Source organism: Enhydra lutris, unplaced genomic scaffold (assembly GCF_002288905.1).
Source record: "Enhydra lutris kenyoni isolate GAN:26980312 unplaced genomic scaffold, ASM228890v2 scaffoldscaffold42, whole genome shotgun sequence".
Classification (NCBI taxonomy): Eukaryota; Metazoa; Chordata; class Mammalia; order Carnivora; family Mustelidae; genus Enhydra; species Enhydra lutris.
Genome location: NW_019154126.1, coordinates 12,500,563 through 12,523,406, shown reverse-complemented (window position 1 = coordinate 12,523,406; position 22,844 = coordinate 12,500,563). Strand labels below are relative to the sequence as shown.

At 35.3% G+C, this 22,844-nt stretch overlaps 1 protein-coding gene across 3 annotated transcripts in view; it reads right to left on the bottom strand.

Moving 5' to 3' along the window:
- Positions 1-22,844, bottom strand: part of LOC111155548 (UPF2, regulator of nonsense mediated mRNA decay) — a 111,224-nt gene that overhangs the window by 73,819 nt on the left and 14,561 nt on the right. For all 3 annotated transcript variants that reach the window (XM_022515762.1, XM_022515764.1, XM_022515763.1), the window contains exons 4-7: positions 17,857-18,017; positions 10,819-11,016; positions 2,277-2,426; positions 186-289 (exon numbers count right to left, since the gene is read on the bottom strand). In XM_022515762.1, coding sequence (XP_022371470.1) covers positions 186-289; positions 2,277-2,426; positions 10,819-11,016; positions 17,857-18,017 — 613 coding nt within the window. The remainder of the gene's footprint in view (positions 1-185; positions 290-2,276; positions 2,427-10,818; positions 11,017-17,856; positions 18,018-22,844) is intronic.

Here is a 22,844-nt window from a genome sequence, read left to right as displayed (position 1 = left end):
CACACTAAGAGATAACATCTACAAATTGGCTCCAATTTTCTATGTTTATCTTGGATTCCCAAGAGTCCACTTGAAGACATAATTCATTCTATGGCCAAAACTGTCCAAAACCCAAAGGCGTTCCTAATTAGAGCTATCCCACAAGGTCTATGTGCTTGCATAAAGTTAAACCATGACAATTATACCTTGTCTATCAGATCTCGGTTGACACAGTTGGGCAACTGCTGGAGGAAAGCATCTACTATGAGCTTGAGATGAGATCCAGTGCTGGCTTCTTCATCCTCTTGTTCTAATATAAAATTATTTTTTAAATAGGTTAAAAAAAATACAAAGAGACAATACAGACAAGAATAGAAACATTCAATTTTAAGTTATTTGGCAAATAGATAATCTGGATTTTTTATGAAAAAATGGAAGCCTTTTTATGGAAACATTTTTATGAAAAATGGAAGCTATTACCCTAATATCTGGGTATTATCTAGAATCAGAACCCAAAGACACTATAGGCTTTCAGGTATCAAATATGAAAAGGCAAACTTTTGCATTAGACATAAAAACTCAAACATAAACTGCATGTAGTTTTACAGTAAATTTGTTATTTTTATCTGCTGAGCATCCCACCCCCATGTCTTCAAGTAATAACAGCCCTCCCATCACTTGCTTGCCTTTGAAGGCAACCCATGGGATTCTGATAGGGAAGGACACAGCCACAGCACAGCATATTGCCTTCCTCTTAGCCACAGGCAACCTCTAGCCAAATCCTTCCATGATACTTATGTACAGACACTGAGAGAGACTCTCTTGTCCTTCGATGTTAACAGCTGATAGGACCTGGGCCTAGGGCAGCCTCCAACCATGCCCACCCTCCCTTCATGACATGGAGAAAAGAAAATCTGAAAATCTGCAGTAGAGATGGCTGGGTGGCTCAGTCAGTTAACCGGCTGCCTTTGGTTCAGGTCATGATCCCAGCGCCCTGGGATCGAGTCCCATATCAGGCACCTTGCTCCGCAGGGAGCCTGCTTCTCCCTCTGCCTCTGCCTGCCACTCTGCCTGCCTGTACTCTACCTCTCTGACAAATAAATAAATAAAATCTTAAAAAAAAAAAATCTGCAGTAGGAAACAATGAAGACAATAGAGAAGTAAGCAATACCGACAAAAGGTATCCTTCTAATAAAAAAATCCCAGCTAATAAATGGGTGGTAATAAAGATGTGGTACATATAGGGGCGCCTGGGTGGCTCAGTGGGTTAAGCCGCTGCCTTCAGCTCAGGTCATGATCTCAGGGTTCTGGGATCGAGCCCCGCATCGGGCTCTCTGCTCAGCGGGGAGCCTGCTTCCTCCTCTTTCTCTGCCTGCTTGTGATCTCTGTCTGTCAAATAAATAAATAAAATCTTAAAAAAAAAAAAAAAAAGATGTGGTACATATATATATATGTGTGTATATATATATATGAAATATTACTAACAGCCATAAAAAGAATGAGATATTGCCATTTGCAACACATGGATAGACCTAAAGAGTATAATGCTAAGTGAAATAAGTCAGAGAAAAACAAATAACATAGGATTTCACTCATATGTGGAATTTAAGAAACAAAACAAGCGAACAAAGAAAAAAGAGACAAACATAAAAGACTCTCAAATACAGAGAATTGGTGGTTGCCAGGGGGGAGGCAGGTGAGCAGGCAGATAAAATAGATAAAGGGGATCAGGAGTAGACATCATGATGAGCACCGATAATGTACAGAATCACTGAATCATCATATTGTACACCTGTCCCTAATATAACATACTGTATGTTAACTGTACTTCAATAAAAAGTCCTAACTAATTAAAAAAAACCTAATAGGAAGTATTTAGGGAATAATTAACAATGTAACTTTTTTTTACTAAATACAAAGTATTACTCAATTATAAAAACAAATAAAATTATAACAAACTGATCTACTAATTGTCTTTTTATCTCTCAACCATTTTAGAATAACTTTCAAATACTTTTATGTTAAGACTGTAAAGATCATACCATAAATTAAAATAAATTCAGGACAAACTAGCAAGTAAAGATGCAGAAGAAATATCTATTAAGATATTGAGAATTTGGATGATCATTAAAGCGTGTATTCACATTACATGGGACATGTTATGTTTCTATTCCAAATCAAATTCCAAAAAAGTGATGGCCTGGAAAGAACAGGAAAATAGAGAACTAAAGAGTAAAGGAGGAGCTCTGTGTATAAAAATTAATCAAGAATTAAATTGTTAGCAAAATAACACTCACCTTGCTCGTCAAGAAGTTTCTTTGTGAGATCCTCAGCTTCATCTCCACCCTCTAACTCCAAGGTGTCATCATTAATTTCTAGATTCTCCAACTCAAGTTCCAAATCATCAGGATTTGATACTTCCTTATTATCTTTAGGTTCTTTTGTCTCTATTTGAAAACAAAGAATCAGTTATCTCTGAATTAAAAGTCATAATGAAATCCTGTCACAAAAACAGATAAGAATTCACAAAACCTGCATCATTTGTCTTAGAATCTACATATATACCTGGCAATAAACTTGAGTATATATTTAATATTCTCAGATTTTATAAAATATAGTATACTCATTGAGAACAAAAACCATAACTTCTTTGATTCTATAAGCCATCTATTAACCGAAGGAATGGGTGGGTGGGTAGATGGATGGATGGATGGATGGAGACATACATGGTAAAGAGAGGAAAATAAAGTTGATTAGATAAAGTGGACTCAGATTAAGGTGGATCTCAAACTCCATGATGACAAGTTCAGACTTTCTCTTTTACACAGTATGAGCTTTGTTGGGTCATGAGCAGGGGATAACATTTAAATGTGAGGTGACGTGAAAACTGACTTAGCAACAATACACAAGATTAATCAGAAAGACCAGATGCAAAAAGACCAATTGGGGAAACATCCTTATAATTCAGCTGTCAGGGGTTAGAAGAAATTAAAAAATGCAACAAAACCAAGGAAAATGGCCAGGAGTTGGTAATAAGGCTCAACAGAAAGGATAAAAATGAAAGCGGAAGTAAACTCAATTTCAACAATATTGCCATAATGTTCAATGGATTACCCTTACTTTTGTGTTTGAAAATTTTCATAAATGAAAGAAACAAAAAAGCCCGAGTTCAAGACTTTATGCTTTAAAAAGTAGTAGACTTAGGGTGTCCACTGAAATTATATTTCTCAGCCTCATCTTCTCTTGGAGTCTCTAATCTCGTAATTTCTGCAGTAAAAGCAGAAATGTTTTACTGATACATGATCCCATCCCATATTTGGAAGAATCGAAACTCTAATATGGATTGGTTCTGCTACCTCTATTGGAGACAGTTTTCTCATTCATTTACCCTTCCATTCAACTAACACTTAAATTCTTACATGCTAACTACTGTTCTAAACAACAAGGATACCACTTTGCACGAGATAAAAACCCCTGCCCATATGGAGCATATACTCATTTCCCAGTATTCTCTGATGTCTAGCTATCAAAAAAAACCAACATTTACTACCAGCTACTATGTATTCAAAACTATGCTAAACTGAACATTCACAAAAAGCATAAATGTGACTCTTGCTCTCAAGAAATGTATAATTTATCCAAGGAAATTAAATTAATATACACAAGTGAGTCAGAGGAATGTGGTAAAGAGAGGATTACAAACAGAAAACATGACGAGGGAAGACCATGAAGCAAGAGGACTATCCTGCTGCAGATGCTAAAAAGGCGAAAAAAGTAAGGGTAATGTGGTGTCAGATATTGGAGAGGAAGACCTACAACAAACTGTACAGGGTCCAAGAGACAAGGTTAACAAGTTTACATTATCTTCCAAATAAATGTAAAGCCATTAAAAGACAGGAGAGTAAAATTAATTTTTAGAATTTGATTCTATAAGCCATTAAAATTAATTTTTAGAATGTACGGAAGGCAGCAAGAACAAATCCAGGGCAGCCAGGGAGGAAGAATCATACAGTGGCCCAGGTTAAAAGACAACAGTTCCTTAGATTAGAATAGAAGCAGTAAGAACAAAACCAATCTCAGATACATATAAAAGGTTGAAATAAGCAGACTTGATTACTACAGTGACTGCTCCTTCCTCTTCTATCGGACCCTGAAAAACACTGACATTTAAAAGGTCCAATGAAAGTGGAAACTGAAGATAAGTAGAGAAGACAAGAAGGGTTAGTGCCACAGAAGCCACGGAATGGAAATACTCCACAAAGGAAATAGTAAACTGTGTTGAATGGTTTGAGAGATCAAATGAGACAGAGACTGGAACCTGCCCATGAGATAAAGCAACATGAACTTGACTGGTAATTTTCGCAAAAAACAGTTTCGGTGTAGAGGTGAGGCTGGGCCAGACTGAAGTAGACTAATGAGGAAGTAAGATAGTGAACAATCTGCGTGTTTCAAAAGGACTACATAAAAAAGAGACAGGACAGTAGCCGACAAAGGATGGGAGGCCCAGGAGGTTTCAGAGTATTCACAATTTGCTTTGATCTGTTTTGTTTTTTAAAGATGGGAGTATGTTTGAATACTGAGATTAAGGATCCAGTAGAGAGAAGGAAAGAGAGACAGAGAATTTGATATCAAAGAGATAAAAAGGGATAATGGACTGCCACAGGGTTCAGGACAAAGGAGGAAACAAGATTCAGAGCAAGAAGATCACCTGGCCTTATACAGAAGTTGCAGAATTTTACCTTATCACCCAGGGAAGAAACATTGTATAAGCCCTAAGACAGGCAGATTTATAAATTAGAAGGGGTACACTGTTGAGGGAATTATATCTGAAGGCCTCCATCTTCTTTATGAAGTACTATATTGCACATCATCTTCTGCTAAGGAGGGAAGCAGAATGAAAACTGGAGACAATGAAAATGTATTACGGAGTGTGGGAGAGGGAACTAAGGACAGAGATTTGGTCAAGTTTCCATGCAGTGTTGAGAACCTAGTTGAGATTGGTGACCATGAATTTATCAAGTTATCAAGCTATCAAAATGATCATCTCTAAGAGAACTCAACAGTTTGGATACAGAAATCAATATATGGTGGATGACTGAGTTCATCAGGGCTGAACTTGATAGGCATGTATGAATGAAGGACAGAAGGAGAAAGAATGTGTAAGAGAAATATTAAAGATGTATAGCAGCATGCAATCTAGAAAAGAAGGTAAGTGAAGGCAGGTGGAAACTACTGGAAGGCCAAAAAAAATAAAAAATAAATACAAAGTTAAAAATTTTTAAAAACTGAGGAAGCCAAACAAGGGACTAGATGTCTCAAAAGAGGCAGAAGAGGGGCAGTGAGGGTACCTGAGAAGGTAAGGTATAAGGACACAGAGGTATCTAAGTTAGTGGTTTGAGGTAATTTCAGGGCTGGAGCAGTTTGGGAAGATTAATTTCTATCCTACTGGTAACAATGAAAGGTAAAGAGAGATGCCTTAAGTTCAAACCAGTTACTAGTAGAAACTGTCCTATAATTTTTTATCCACAGAATACCTCTACCAAATAAAATAGCATTTTCTTTCTTTTAATAAGTTCAACTGCTTAGTCAGTCACCAATTTTGATCTATTCATTCTTGGGTATATTTCTGTACATAAGACCATATCCCCCCTTCTCCTTTCATAATACTGTTCACAGGATTGATCTATTACTAAAACAGAGACTTGCTGGTCCACACCATATTTCTAATTTATCCTATACCACTGACAGAGTAACCTTTTAACAGAAAGTAACAAAACAGTAACAAAAAGCTGTGTATCAATCACATCTATGCATCTATGTTATTTAAACTTCAAATAAATGATACTCATGGTCTGTAGTGAGATAATTCAAATGAATTTTTCACTACCCTCCAAATTTATTATATCTTCTAAAAAGGCAGAATGAATTATTTGATCCTTATTTCCTCTCCAAATATACTAGATAATTTCCAGCTTCTGTGTCTTTTTTTTTTTTCATGCCATTCTCTCTACTTAGAAGGTCCACCCCAGTATCTCTTGTCAAAATTCAAGTTAAGCTTCAAAAAGTCTGTCACAAAAGTCCATTTCTGCCACAGAGTTTTATCTGATCTCCAACCATGGTTACTGACCCCATGCGGTTTGTTTTTGTTTTTGTTTTTTAAAGATTTGAGAGAGTGCATGGTGTATGGGGTGGGGGGGAGGAGACAAGGGAGAAGAACAGAGAGAATCCCAAACTGACTCCACTATGAGCAAAGGAGCTGCATGCTCAGGGCTCAATCTCACAACCCTGAGATCATGACCTGAAATCAAGAGTCAGAAGCTTAACTGACTGAGCCACCCAGGTGCCCCCAGCCCCACTGTCTCAACTGCCACAGTTCTTATACTTTTCCTATGGCCCCACTCCTACTTTCCTTCATATTCTAATTCTTTGAGGCCCAGGCTGCTCCCCACTAATGTGACTGTAAGTCCGCAGACTTGCTCATATTTGTCTCGTCCATGTCCCTCAGTACATTATCTCACAAGAGAGGTTGATACCCTAATCCCACTACCTCAAAGAAAAACAAATATTAGAACCCTTCAAGTAAGTCAAACTTGAATGATGCTATGAAAAACCTACCATGGCAGAAAGAAATACTGAGGTAACTAATGTTTTAGAAACTACTCCTCAGGGCTTCAGTTGTACCTATATGAGGAAATGCCTTCTGAGAAACTTTAACTGACAAAACTGAGCAGTAGGTATCTAAAATGAGCATTTTATGTATTTTTTCCTTATACTTCCTGAAACATTTCAAATATTTCAACACTACTTTCCATAAAATATAAAGTAAAATTTATCTTAAGGTAAGAACATCTTTGAGATTAACCAAGAGGTTTTTATATTTTTATGGTACCACAATATAGTACCACATATTTTTATGGTACCACCATCCTATGGCATTCTTACCATAGGATGACCTCAACTCTATCGTTTACACAAAAATAGCCTAATTTTTGGAATACTACTCAGCCATCAAAAAATAAAAAGATCTTGCCATTTGCAACAACATAGATGGAACTACAGGGTGTTAGGCTAAGCGAAATAAGTCAGAGAGAGACAACTATCATATGATCTCACTGACTGTGGAATTTAAGAAACAAAACAGGGAATCATAGGGGAAGAGAAGAAAAAAAAAAAGATGAAATCAGAGCAGGAGACAAACCACAAGAGACTCTTAAGCATAGGAAACACTAAGGGTTGCTGGAAGGGAGTGGGGTGGAGGGTGGGGTAACTGGGGGATGGACATTAAGGAAGATATGTAATGTACTGAGCACTGGGTATTATGTAAGACTGATGCATTGCTGACCTCTACCTCTGAAACCATTAATACATTATATGTTAACTAAATTTAAATAAAAATAAAATTTTAAAAAATAGCCTGTTTTTCATTTCACATTCAGTATACTTTAGAACTTAGATTCTAAATAATGTCATAAAATGAAATTGTTTTATTACTCTTCTTTCAATTAGTATGCAGCACCACCCTATCCCCCATTTTAAATATATGTTATATATGAAAAAGGAAAACAAAACTGATCCTTTAAAAAAAAGCTTTCAGTTAAAAACTTTAGGTGTTTGGGTGATATGTTACTACATACGTTACCTGTAACATATGCACCACTGTGGTTGGGATATTGACAGTGGGGGATGCTGTATGTGTGTGGAGGGACGGGGGATACGGGAACTGTATACTTTCAGCTTAATTTTGCTGTGAACCTAAAGCTTTAAAGCTCTAAAAAATGAAGTCTAATATTAAAAAAAAAAAAAGTTTTTGTGTGTCAAAGGACATTATCAAGAAAGTAAAAAGACAATCTTTGGAGTGGGAAAAATATCTGCAAATCTGATAAGGGTCTAATATCCAGAATATTTAAAAAATTCTTACAACAATAAGATGACTTAGTTAAAAAATAGACAAAGGACTTAAAAAGAGATATGCAAATGGTCACCAACCACATGAAAACATATGCAACATCACTAGTCATTAGGAAAACATAATCGAAACTACAATACCACCTTTACACCCAGTAGGACGGCTGTAGGAAAAAGAAAATCATAAAACAAGTGCTGGTAAGGATGTAGAGAAATGTAGGAATGTTAACATGGTCCAGCCACTGTAAAACAGTTTGAGAGTTCTAAAAGTTAAACATAGAAGTTTGTATTTCTTAATCCCCTTCACCTATTTCATCCATCCGTCTGCATCCCTCCCCTCTGGAAACCGCCAGTTTGTTGGGTGTATTGATAAATATGTTTCTGGTTTTTTTTCTTTTTCTTTTCATTTGTTTTTCAGATTCCACGTATAAATGAAATCATATGGTATTTGTCTTTGTCAGACTTCTTTTACTTCGCATAATATTCTCTAGGTCAATCCAACAACACCCAAGTTGTTGCAAATAAGATCTTATTCTACTTTTTTTTTTTAAGATTTTATTTATTTGAGAGTGAGTGAGAAAACACAAGTTGAGGGGGCAGGGGAGTGGGGCAGGCAGGGGCAAAGGGAGAAGCAGACCCTCCTGCTGAGCAGGGAGTCCAGATGCAGGGCTCCATCCCAGGACCTTGAGATCATGACCTGAGAGGAAGGCAAACACTTAACTACCCGAGTACCAGGCGCCCAAGGTTTTATTCTTTCTTATGACTAACATTTCATTTTATATATATGCCATATCCTCTTACCCATTCACATCTATCAACAGGAACTTATTTTGCTTCTACATTCTGACTACTGTAAATGGTGCTACAATAAACATAGGGGTGCATATATCCTTTCAAATTACTGTTTTTGTTCTCCCAAATACCCAATAGTGGAATTAGTGGATTGTATGATATTGCTACTTTTAATTTTTTGAGGAAATTCCATACTGTTTTCTATCTGTAGTACCAATTTATATTCCCACCAATAATAATGAAGATCCCTTTTTCTCCACATTCTCACCAACACCTCTGATTTTTTGTCTTTTTGATACTAGTGATCTGGACTGGTGGGAGGTGATATCTCACTGTGGTTTTGATTTGTATTTCCTTGGTGAGTAGTGGTGTTGAGCATCTTTTCATGGTCTATTGGCCATCTATATGTCTTCTTCAAAAAAAGTATATTCAGGGGGCGCCTGGGTGGCTCAGTGGGTTGGGCCTCTGCCTTTGGCTCGGGTCCTGATCCCGGGGTCCTGGGATCGAGCCCCGCATCGGGCTCTCTGCTCAGCGGAGAGCCTGCTTCCTCCTCTCTCTCTGCCTGCCTCTCTGCCTACTTGTGATCTCTGTCAAATAAATAAATAAAATCTTAAAAAAAAAAAAAAAGTATATTCAGATCCTCTGCCCATGTTTTAATCAAATTATGTGGCTTTTTGGTGTTGAGTTGTAGGAGTTCTTTATATATTCTGGATATTAACCCCTTATCAGAGATAGCATTTGCAAGTATCTTCTCCCAGTCTGTAGTTATTATAATAGCTTTGTATGGTGACAGATGATAACTATACTTACAGTGGTGAGTACCATACAACATACAGAACTGTCTAATCACAATGTTGTACACCTGAAACTAATATAACATGTCAACTATACTTCAACTAAAAAAATAAAAAGCTCAAAGTCCACTGATGTGATACACAGACAAAATGAAATATAGTTCAACCATAAATAGGAATGGAGTACTGACAAAAGTACAATGTGAATATACCTCCAAAACATGATGCTAAGAAAAAGACAAGAGATCATACTTTTGTGACTCCAATTATATGACACACTAAAAATAAATCCACAGACACAGAATGCAAATTGATATTTGCCAGGGGTTAGAGAAAGGGAGGAATGCAGAGAAACTGTTTCATGATATAGGAATGATGGACTGTTTTAGAAGTATGTGTTATAATACCTGCATCAAAAGCAAAGAATATTACTTTCTAGTTTCTAGTGTAAGGCACGTAAATTACTAATCTTAACATAACTCAAAAAGCAGTGTTAACACAGGAATTTAGGGCCCAAGTCATTCATTAACAAGGCTGAAATTTCAGATCCACCTCTCACTAGCTGTGTTAAGTTACTTAAACCTGGGTAGTTACTCGACCCTTTCGTGCCAGTTTCCTCATCTGAAAACAGGGACAATAACAGTAGCTGTACTTCACAGGATTATTAAGAGAATTAAACAATGTTTTACTTATAAAGTACTAAAATGATGTTTGGCATGAAGTGATTATTAAATAAAAATTACTAGCTATCATTTTTTTACACGAGTTCCCTAATAAATATATCGGATTACAAAAGTACATTTAAAAAAAATTATCTGCTATCTCTACAAATCCCTGCCACCATTCCCTCCCATTTCCCCCCCATCTCTAATTTGGCAGAATTCCCTTTAGAAAACATGGAGTGACTGGTATTCAGGACCTTCCACCATGTTAATGATCTCAAAGCTTGTGATTTCTCTAAATTAACTCTCCTTCACAAAGAGTTAGGGTTATCTGGCCTAGAAAGAGTCTTATAGGTAAAGAGCACCACGGAACTGACACTTCTCCTAACTGGGAAAATTCTCCAACTGGGAGAATTTCAGCTCTTACCAAGATCTCACATGAACTCATTACATTATAAACAAACATTTTCAAATTATTTCACATTAACATAAATGTTTTGGTACTGTTGAAATTATGTCATCTATCACCCTTTCATGCTCCATTCCATGTTATTCTGTCATCTATTTAATCTAACGACTCAATGTTCATACTGCAAAACTAGTAACTAAAAAAATACTTTTACAAATATTAATTTAAAATTAATTTTTACAGCACTTAATGTAAAAATTTATCCTCTAGAATTTACCTTTGGAATCATCTTTGTTGGAATCTTTATTCTGACAACTTTTCTCATTATCTTTAAACAAGATGGCTGGAACAAAAGCTTTCAAATCAATGAGGTTTTCATAAAAATTCCGAGCATCTTCATCTTCCCATATACCACCTTCCAAGTCATATTCTCCAGGCTTACCAGGTGTAAAAATATCAATTCCAGGCCCATGCTCTACAATAAAATAAGCCAGAGGAAATTAAAACCATTGCAGGTATAGTATGCAAAACCATGTAACAAGATATTTTCTATTTTACAACTGATGAATCCGGAGTGTTTCAATTAATAGAAGCTTCTTCAATCAACACATACTCTGGACTGTTCATGTAATCATCTTTAATATCAAATCAGGACAGACTAGAGGACAACATATGTGAAAGATGCTTTTTCTCTTATATAAGAAATACATAAGCCTCACCATTCCTAAAATATTCACATCTCCCATAAAGCATTTTTTTTTATGACTCCCAACCCTCTGTACCACTTATATCACAATTATCTTCCTAAGTAAACCAAAAAATATTTAAGATTTTTTTTTAAGTAATCCCTGTACCCAATGTGGGGCTCAAAGTCACAACACTGAGATCAAGAGTCACATGCTCTCTGGGGTGCCTGGGTGGCTCTGGGAGTTAAGCATCTGCCTTGAGCTCAGGTTCCTGAGATCAAGCCCTGTGTCAGGCTCCCCTGCTCAGTGGGGAGTCTGCTTCTCCCTCTGCCTCTGCCCTCACTCCACTCATGTGTGTGTGTGTGTGTGTGTGTGTGTGTGCGCGCGCACACGCACGCTCGCGATCTCCCTCCCTCTCTCAAAAAAAAAAAAAAAAAAAAAAAAGAGTCAATGCTCTGCCAATTGTGCCAGTCAGGTGCCCCAGAAGTAAACCATAAGGTTCTAATTAAGCTTTGGTATGATTCTTTGGTATAATCCGTGGTATAAGGCAGGTTGCTATAAAGTGTCAAGTGATAAATAACTGAAAAAGAACAGAAGAAGAAAAAGTAAGAAAATATTTCAGTAGATGGTAGAAAACCACACAAATATTTGCACATGTACATGCACATGCACACACACACACACACACACACACACACACACACACAGAATCTACCTTTTACATACAACTATAACTTCTTAAAATCAGAAGAATAAAATTAATATCCAACTTCATGATCATGAGATCACTCATGAATTTATCTATTCTCACTGTGCTTCTCTCCTAACTAGAACTGTAAGTAGGAGAATGATCATATAGATTAAAAATAACCATAAGAGGAATGCCTGGGCTCAGCTGGTTAAGCAACTACCTTCAGCTCAGGTCATGGTCCTGGAGTCCCAGGATCGAGTCCCACATCAGACTCCCTGCTTAGCAGGGAATCTGCTTCTCCCTCAGACCCTCCCCCTTCTCATGCTCTTTCTCTCTCTCTCAAATAAATACATAAAATCTTTAAAAAAAAAAAAAAGCCATAAGAAAATGATTCATTTCATAGCAAAAACAAGACCAAGTGCAAAAATCAACACAACACTGGCTCCCTAACACACTCCTTATATGCCTTACAGCACATATATTTAAACACAGAGCACCAAACCCATATAGTATAAAAGACTGATAAATTTATAACTTTTGTGCAATGAAAAATATAAACAAAAGCGAAGACAAACAAAATTGAAGACAATACTGGCAATATTCATACAAAGAAATTAATATTCATAACATAAAGAGGCCTACAAGCAAAGACCAAAATCCCAACAGAAAATGGATAAAGCCCCTGAACAGGTTAAGTAAAAGACCGTATGAAAAGAACCTTAACCTCAATACTAAAAAGGATAATGTTAAATAAAACTAACATTTATCACTGCAACACATTAGATTATGTTTAAAAGACTGATATAAGCAAATGTTGACAAGCCCACAGGGAAATAAGCACTCTCTTATCTAGAGTATAAATTAACACAGCATTAAGGATTGTCATCTGTCAGTATCTATCAATATTTATTTTATTTTATTTTTAACATTTTATTTACTTATTTGACAGAGAGATAAAGAGCACAAGCAGGTGAGCAGCAGGCAGAGGGAGATGGAGAATCAGGCTCCCCTCTGTGCACAGCCCAACACGGGGCTCACATGGGGCTCAATACCGGACTCTGGAATCATGACCTGAGCTAAAGGCAGGCGCTGAACCACCCAGGCGCCCCAGTATCTATCAATATTTAAGATCAGTATAATCTTTGATCCTGTAAGATTCCCTCCAGGAATCTATACCAAAGAAATAAAAGAAAATGTGAATACGATTTATAAGGATATTCACTGTAGCACTGTTTGTAACAGAGCAAAACTGAACAGAATCTAAATATCTACCAAAAAGGGCTGACAAAATGCATATATACACTCTGTAATATTAATGAGACACTAAAAGAATGAAGCATATTTATCTGAATTCAGTAATTTCTCAAAAATATGTTATTGAAATAGAAAAGTTAATACAAAATAACATACTATATAAATTAACAAGAAAGCTATGTATCAAAATCTGATTATATATTTTACATATGTATTTTGTACTAAAAAGTCTGGATAGAGGCATATTAAACTGTTAACCATTGATAGCTTGGAAAGCAGAATGCATAAGACAAGAGACTTTCACTTTCTACTCTGTAATATCCATGAATATTTTACATATATGAAAAATGCATTTGCACAGTAATTATAAATTAAGAAAAAATCAACTTCTGAGAAGGAAAAAAATGCTACGAAGTCGAAAAGCAGTAGATAATCACAGGAAACTATTTGCAATGCATATGACAAAGAATAATTTCTTAAATATGCAAAGTGCTTTTATACTTTAATTAAAAATAGATAAATATTTGATTAAAAAGAAAAGGCAGGGGTAAAGGATTCAAAGTATGTCAACAAGTATGTCACAGAGAAACAAACATATATATAAAACAGCCAATGAACTTAAAGAAAAGATGCTCAACCTCACTCAGAAGATAAAAGTCAAGAACTACAATACAGTAAGAACGTAAGGAAAAACTCATTCTCACATAGCTAGTAGCATGTAAATTTCTCTGGAAGAATATTTAACTTTATATATTTAAACTTAAAATACATATACCCTATGGAAGTATTGAATCACTATACTGTACACCTGAAACTAATATTACACGATATGTTAAATGACTGGAATTTTTAAAAAACTTAAAAAATAAAAATAAAATGTAAAAAAGAGAGTAGTTGCAGAACAGTATATATAATACAATCTCATTTCAGCAGGGCAGGAACCTGTATTCTGATCACTTAAAAGTTCAGGCCTCGGGACACCTGGGTGGCTCAGTTGGTTGGACGACTGCCTTCGGCTCAGGTCATGATCCTGGGAGTCCCGGGATTGAGTCCCACATCGGGCTCCCAGCTCCATGGGGAGTCTGCTTCTCTCTCTGACCTTCTCCTCGCTCATGCTCTCTCTCACTGTCTCTCTCTCTCAAATAAATAAATAAAATCTTAAAAAAAAAAAAAAAAGTTCAGGCCTCTTCAGACCAAGATGAGGCACCAGTGTTCTAAAACAACTAAAAAAAACCCAACCAGACAATACATACATAAGCTTTTGAACAGGATATAAGATAGCACAGGAAAGTGATTCCTAGAGAGAAGAAACAAAAAACCTGAGCCCTACAATTAACTCCTATAGCTTATTGCCTGATAAGATTTTCCAGGGTATAGCCAAGTAAGGGAGAAGTAAAGCAGACCCCAGAATCTCCGTGAGATGAAAACAACAGAAGCTGAGAGTGTGGCCAGACTCTAGCCCATGCGGCCAGATACTGCAGGACAGAGTGCCGCAGAGAAGAAAAGCACAGAGACAGACCTTAAAGATCAGTAGAGGTCTCCTCCTGAATGTTCAGCAGAATACTGATCAGCCCCTATGTCTGAGGGAACTTGTTGAGATTGGGAAAATAACTACTATGAATCTTCATAGAATATTCATGGGAAATCAAATAGAGTATAGAAGGATATTGCTTCTGTAATAGGGAAAATTTGCCCTAGACTAAAGGCTGCTCTGATCCCAACTAACAAAACCAACCTGAAAAGGGTAAAACTATTTCAAAGTAGCTTAACTGTGCCCCAGAATGAAGGTCAATGACATTTCTAAGAATACAAAACTATCGGGGCGCCTGGGTGGCTCAGTGGGTTAAAGCCTCTGCCTTTGGCTCAGGTCATGATCCCAAGGTCCCAGGATCGAGCCCCACATTGGGCTCTCCGCTCTGCGGAGAGCCTGCTTCCTCCTCTCTCTCTGCCTGCTTCTCTGCCTACTTGTGATCTTCGTCTGTCAAATAAATAAATAAAATAAAATCTTTAAAAAAAAAAAAAAAAGAATAGTGTTTAAAAAAAAAATACAAAACTATCCAGCAGTTATCCAATTTAAATATGATGAAAAGGCAAAATGTAGGAAAAATATAAGAGCTGTAGAGAAGATAAATCACTTAATTAAAAACCAACACAGAAATGACATATATGATAAAATTAGTAAATAAGGACATTAAAACAGATATTCTAACTATATTTCATATACTCAATAAGCTAGGAGACAGACTAAGCATGTTTGAGACCCTGGAAAATATAACAAGCTTCTAGAAATAAAAATTACATCTCTAATATTAATAATATGGGGCACCTGGGTAGCACAGCTGATCATCAGACTCTTGGTTTCAGCTCAGGTAATGATCTCAGCATTGTGAGATCAAGCGCAAGATCAGCACAGAGTCTGCTTGAGATTCTCTCTCCCTCTTCCGCTCTGCCCCTTCCATTTGTGCTTTCTCTCCCTCTTAAATAAATCTTTTTAAAAAAGATTAATAGTATATCAGACACTGTAAAATAAAAGACTAGTGAATTTGAAGACACAGCAATAGAAACTATCCAATACAAAACACAGAGAAAAAAGTATTAGAGAATAAAAAAGACAACTTCAAACCACCTAACATAGTTATAATTACATCTCTGTAGCAGGTGGAAGAGTAACAGAAAATATATTTGAAGAAAAAAGGGTCAGGATTCTCTGAATTTGATGAAAATTATAAACTCAAAGATTCAGGAAATCCAATAAAGAAAACCACACCTAGCCACATCATAATTAAGAAATTTTAAAGCAGCCAGAGGAAAAATACACAATATGTAAAAAAATAAATAAATAAAAAATAAAAAAAGTATTCAAAGAAAAAAATGTCACCCTAAAATTCTATACCTGGTTAAAATATCTTTTAAAATGAGGACAGAATTTTGTGTTGTGTTGGCCTGTTACCTCTAGAAAATGCCTAAAAATACTTTTCAAGTCATTTAACATTAAAAGAACAACTACCTTAAATTTCAGTAGAAATAAATCAATACCAAATCAATGCCAAACAATATCAAAGATTTTGGTTCTAAAATGCAATAAATATACTGAAAAGTTCCAAGAAGCCTGCCAGATTAAAACAAACACAAATTATACAGTGGAACTTCTTTTTTTTTTTTTTAAGATTTTATTTATTTACTTGACAGACAGAGATCACAAGTAGGCAGAGAGGCAGGCAGAGAGAGACAGAGAAACAGGCTCCCTGCTGAGCAGAGAGCCTGATGCGGGACTCGATCCCAGGACCCCGGGATCATGACCTGAGCCGAAGGCAGAGGCTTTAACCCACTGAGCCACCCAGGCGCCCACAGTGGAACTTCTTTTAAAAAACCAAAAATTTTGAGGTTCACTGATGAAGGGATATAAAAATTAGTAGGCATTATACACATGATTATATATAAATTTAATAAAATAAATACATTCACACTATACACTAATTGTTTCTTATTGAGATGTAAAATATAAAATATCTTTTGGTATTATAGAAGGCTATCTTACAAATACTTTACTCTTAAAATTCTTAAGTGAACAGGATTGCCAGATAGCTTGAGGATTAGTAACACATTAACACACCTACTAATGTAAATATAATTATTATATAAAGTAGCTGATGTGACAGATTAATGTATTAAGAGCCCTACCAACCTAAGGACAATCAAAATGGAACTTTAAAACACCTTTGAAATAGTATGGAAAACTCATCTCACAAAATGATAAACAATTTATCTCACAAAACTGTAAGGTAACTTTTAATTCTAAATAACAATTTAAGATACTGTATCATTCAAAACAAATAGATTAAAAATAAATATAAAAAATATTAGAATCCCAAAAATCCATTCCACCTTATGAAAAATAAAGTGAATCCTTTTATAACCCCAACTATGGTTTAAGACAGGCCCCTATTGGAGGCACCTGGGCTGCTCAGCTGGTTAAGTGTCCAACTCTTGGTTTTCGCTCAGGTCATGATCTCAGGGTTGTGGGATCTAGCGCAGTGACCTGCTCCACGCTCAGCACAGAGTCTGCTTGAGATTCTTAGATTCTTTCCCTCTCCCTCTCCCTCCCGCTCTTTTCCTCCCTGCCCCCTGAAATGTGCTTGCTCTAATAAATAAAATCTTAAAAAAAAAAATAAAAAGAGGCCCCTGTTGGATATAATTCAAAGATACCTAATATAAAAGAACCCGAAGGACTGCATCATAAAATCATGAGTTAATTATTGTTCTCTGAGTGCAAAGCCTTTTCCATTCATAGGAGTGTTTCAAATAGCAGCTTTTCAAAGTCCTTATTAGGTCTTTTTTTTTTTTTAAGATTTTATTTATTTATTTATTTGACAGACAGAGATCACAAATAGGCAGAGAGGCAGGCAGAGAGAGAGGGGGAAGCAGGCTCCCTGCTGAGCAGAGAGCCCGATGCGGGGCTCGATCCCAGGACCCTGGGATCATGACCCGAGCCGAAGGCAGAGGCTTTAACCCACTGAGCCACCCAGGCGCCCCCAAAGTCCTTATTAGGTCTTAACACTGTACTTTATTTAAAACATTTTAAAGGCATGTTTAAAACTTAAATTTTCAATACTATACACCTGACAAAGTAAAGACAAGTGATAGTGCTTACTGAAAAATCACAATGTTTTTAGGGCTATCTTACCTTCTGGTGTTGGTTTGTCTTGAGGAAGATCTGGCATATTTTCATCCAAGAGGTCTGCTAAGGATTGAGAATTTGCCAGCAGCTTCTGATATGACATAGCAAATTCCTCATACTGTTTATGTCTATCTTCACTTAGCTCCCCTTTAGAATGGAGAATACGCCTATAAACAAATGATGAAATAATCTGATAATCTCATCAAAATACATGTGATCATCATGTATTGTTACACTGGGAATGTTCCATAAAATTTTATTTTATCACATAAGCTTTTTGCATATTTTCTTCAATTTATTTTTATTAACATTTTCAAGATGTATCTGAAAATTAAAACTGGTATAATCAAATTCACCTAAGCAATTAAACTTCAACATTAATTCTTCAAAGGTGATTGTGATTAACTATGCCTGCAGAAATGTAAAATTTGACAATGCCACTAATTAAAAATTATTTTAAAAGTATTTTGTTAAAAATACTCCCTTCAGATAGTTAATCAAAAATACTTAACATACCTAAAAAAGTTACTATTCAAAACAACAGGTTATAAAATCAGTATCCTTAAATTTTTTTACAATGATTTGAATCAAGATTTTTTGAAAAAGCCCACATCTCCCAAACAGCCAATTCTCAGTTTACTGTACAAGTACTGGTTATTTATCCATTTAATGAATATTAATGGAGCAACACACTTAAGCAAGGCCAGGCCATCTCAGGAACAGAGAATACAACTAGTCTTCCACTCTACAAACAAATCACTAATAAGCCACCCATAATCAGAAATACAGAACTATTGAAAATTTTCAAAATGAACAGTGAAATAAAAATCTTACTATATAAACAGATAGCTGAGATGTCTATACCTGCATCTACTTATGACTAAGTACATACATAATAACATGTGAAATGTAAAACCTTACTGCAAATACAGTATGTTTCAAAAAGCCAATTATAAATATAAATAAAGTTATTTTCAAAATATGCAAGTTTTTTATTACTTGTCATTTGAGTTTTCTTATGAACAAGGAAGAAAATGAGGTGTTTTTTGGTGATGTTATCTTATTAAGAGCTACAGAAAATAAAGTGAAAAACCATGCCTAAATTTACTCATCCCAGCTTACCTAGAACAATTTCCAAATTTTCCTATCTTACCCGATTTCTACCCACATAAACTTTTGTTTAAATGCTGTAACATTCCAGCCAACATTTTCTAAGTTAGGAATATCAGCTCTCATTATAAGCACAGGGTAGATCAATGCATAGGATACTATTCATTAAATCCAATCTTCTGTTTTCAAATCCAGCCTATTAGGAATTCAAAACGAAGAATTTTCACTCATTTTCTTACTATTTAAAAGTACACTAGTATCATTCAATGAACAAGAATAGAGTTTCTCTCTTTAACCACTGATTTCAAACTAATTTTACAGGAAAAAATTCTTTCAGTAAGTTTTATGAATGAATTCTAAACCCAAAACATTCAAAAATGCTGAACTCATGAAAGCAATGACTATTACTCTGAATGAGGAAGCTTGTTAGAACTTTTAATTAGAAGTTGTATCATTTTTGAAGATAAAAAAGACACTAAAATTAAATAAATTGTTTAAATTAATACTCAAAAGTAGGCTATTCTAAAATGTTCTGCAGTGTACTATTAGAAAAAATGTTAGTCAATAAAAACTTCAGTTTATTCTGTAAGATTTACTGTAAGATTAACTGTAAGATTATGTTCAGAGTGATAGTAACAGTCCTGAGAGATTTCAAAACATCTACTGACAATTAGGATGCAAAATTATTTCAGTACTTGAAAAGAAATTGGAAAACATCTCAAAATAACAGAACCTGGAACTTTCTCTAACAAGTTCTGACATTCTAGTAATCTGAAGAACATATATGCAGTTTTAGGTTATATATTCACCAAGCATTTATAATATATAAGCAGTAATAAAGTGATGACTATTTTATCACAATGTAAAAGACTGATACTTTCTCCAATATCAATCTCATTTTCAAACATCTGCCTGTGACTTCGCATTCGATCAATTAACAGTGATTTAATTCTATGATAGTTCCCTCTGTACACATTCCAGTTCCTTTCCAATCACCCTAAAACAAATTAGAAATTCTGAAGCTCCAGAGGTAACTCCCACACTCCCCCAAAGCTCAATCCCATGATCAAATTTTTTAACAGTACTATTTTACCTAACTGCTTAACCTACATGTGCTTAGGTCAAACCTAGCGAGAACAGTCCTCAGGACAAAAGCTTAGGTTTTGGCAGATGTATTTTCTAATCATATCTTACACTAAAAGCTTAGCAAGCAGCACAAGATATCAATGAAATGGCATTGGAAGAGTTCTGTCATACACAAAATTTACTTAGTCCTACATATTTTCCTTGACCATTTATTTAATATATTTACTAAGCATCAGACTAAACACACAACACCTCGTAAGACTATAAATTTCAAGCAGAGAAATAAATGCATCATAGGTACCTGAACATTCAAAATCCCTAGAGTCATTTAGAAGTGCCCATCAAATTAAAATGAAACAACTTTTAATGACTATACCATACATGGCAGTTTTTTATGTTTATGAAATCCCCTGGAAAAGATTTTCAGTTTGATTAACTTTTTTAGAAGACCTATATGAGGGAACTAAACATTATGCAGCACATTTGACCAAAGTACCTACTCTCTTGTATAAATCTCACCAAATTTTCTTATGAGAATTCCATGGGACTATATCACTATGCAAAATCAAGCTAAATACATGATTTATCACATATCATTTTAATTACAATCTCTTCAGAAGGACATATATTCAGAAAGTTGAATAGAAGCCATTCTTTTTGAGATGGTCATAAATTAGAGGTTAGCAAACTATTTCTGCAAAGTGTCCAGATATAAGTATTTTAGGCTTTACAGACCACACATTCTTTGTTGCAGCTACTCAACTCTGCTGATACGGCACAAAAGCAGCCATAGATAATACATAAACAAATGAACATGACTATGTTCCAATAAAACTTTATCTATGGACACTGAAATTTGAACTCATATAATTTTAGTATTTCACAAAATATTTCTCTTTTGATTTTTTTCCTAACCATTCTTATTCTTAGCTCACCAGCTGTTTTAAAAAATAGTGGTGGGTCTACCTGGCCTGTGGGCCATAGTTTGCCAATCCGTGCTATAATTAGAGTTCACTGAATCATCATCTGTTAAATGTATTGCAAGTGAGTACATTCTCTCTCATGACATCACTATAAAATAGGGAGTTACTGGGAGCATTTTAAAGATGTAAAAAACAATGAAAACAAAATTAATTCCAAATCTTATTCATTGTAATAAAAATACAAGATAGTAGACCTCCTTCACTCGATGATGAGTTATCACTATCTGGAAGCAATCCTAAGGTACATCAATCTTTGATTTCTAGTGTTTTTTATATTACTAATTCAACACTGTAAAGCTGACAGAAAATATCAAATAGTCCATTCTTGAATGGAGCATTCTATCTCATGAGAAAAGTCATAAATGCCTCAAAAAAATTCTATTAAAAGACATATTTTTGTTTTGTTTTCCTTTTATAAATCTTTCTTATTGCTTGACACTTTCGTTCTTTTATTTTATATACTGTTTACTGTTGTTTTGCATTGTTTTAAAAATACACATTTTCAAAATCATCAAAAGGCACAAGAGAAATTCTCATCAAGTCTTTCTGAAGGATTAAGCAGGCAATATATTACAAATAATAAACTCACATTTATACTTACAATGAGCCAGATACTGTTATTAAAAGTGCTTTTACACGTGAATTCACTGCATCACTCACATTTATCTCAGAGGTAGACTGCTATTATTCCATTTCACAAAGAGAAAACTGAAGCACAGAGATGTGAGATAACTTGCCAAGAATTACAGAACTGAGTAAATAACAGATCTAAGATTTGAACCCAAGGAGACTGGCTCCAGAGTCCATGCTTACAACTATTAGACTATACTGCCTCCCAAATTAAAATTACCCACTTGGTACCCTATACTGAAATCAGAATGTCTCTCAAATGCATATATCAACGGCAAGCCTTCTCACACTGGGGTGTTTATTTTATATTCCTTCGGGTTCTTCTGTTTGGATCTCACTTGGTAAGTACTTAGAGGCTACTGTGTTTACCAGACACTTTAAAATCAAGTACAAGGGGCACCTGGGTGGCTCAGTGGGTTAAGCCGCTGCCTTCGGCTCAGGTCATGATCTCAGGGTCCTGGGATTGAGTCCCGCATCGGGCTCTCTGCTCAGCAGGGAGCCTGCTTCCCTCTCTCTCTCTCTCTCTGCCTGCCTCTCTACTTGTGATCTCTCTCTGTCAAATAAATAAATAAAATCTTTAAAAAAAATAAAATAAAATAAAATAAAATAAAATCAAGTACAAGTACTAAATGGAGATGAAGATGAGTAATATGGAAATTGTGAAAAGTACAATACGACGAGGTATGGAAAGAACTGTATCTGTCACTTGCTATATAAATCACAATGGGCAAGCTCTTTAATCCCTAGATCTGATCACCTTCAAAACAGAAGTATTTCTTTCAAGGGTACTATGAAGGTCAATTAAAATCAAACACGTGATGCACTTTATCAATGTACAACAGTATTTTAATGAGAAAAAAATGCGACAGCCCACTGTGAAAAAGGTAAGATCTTCAATGCCAAATATTATTTGATCTTGTATTAGCCAAATTAAAAAAGAAAAGAAATCTTGGCAAGAACACAGAAAATCCATTTTAGCTTTGAGCTAATACAGTCATGCAAAATAACACAGAACACATGGCCAAAATCTTGAAAAAAATAATCATAAAGCAGACTATGAAAAACAACTAGGTTTCACTTGTCTCCTTTAGCAATTAGTCAAATTTTCAAGCCAATGAAATTTTCTTTTGGTTTCATTTTACAATTTGGTTATGGGGTGCCTAGGTGGCTCAGCTGGTTAAGCAA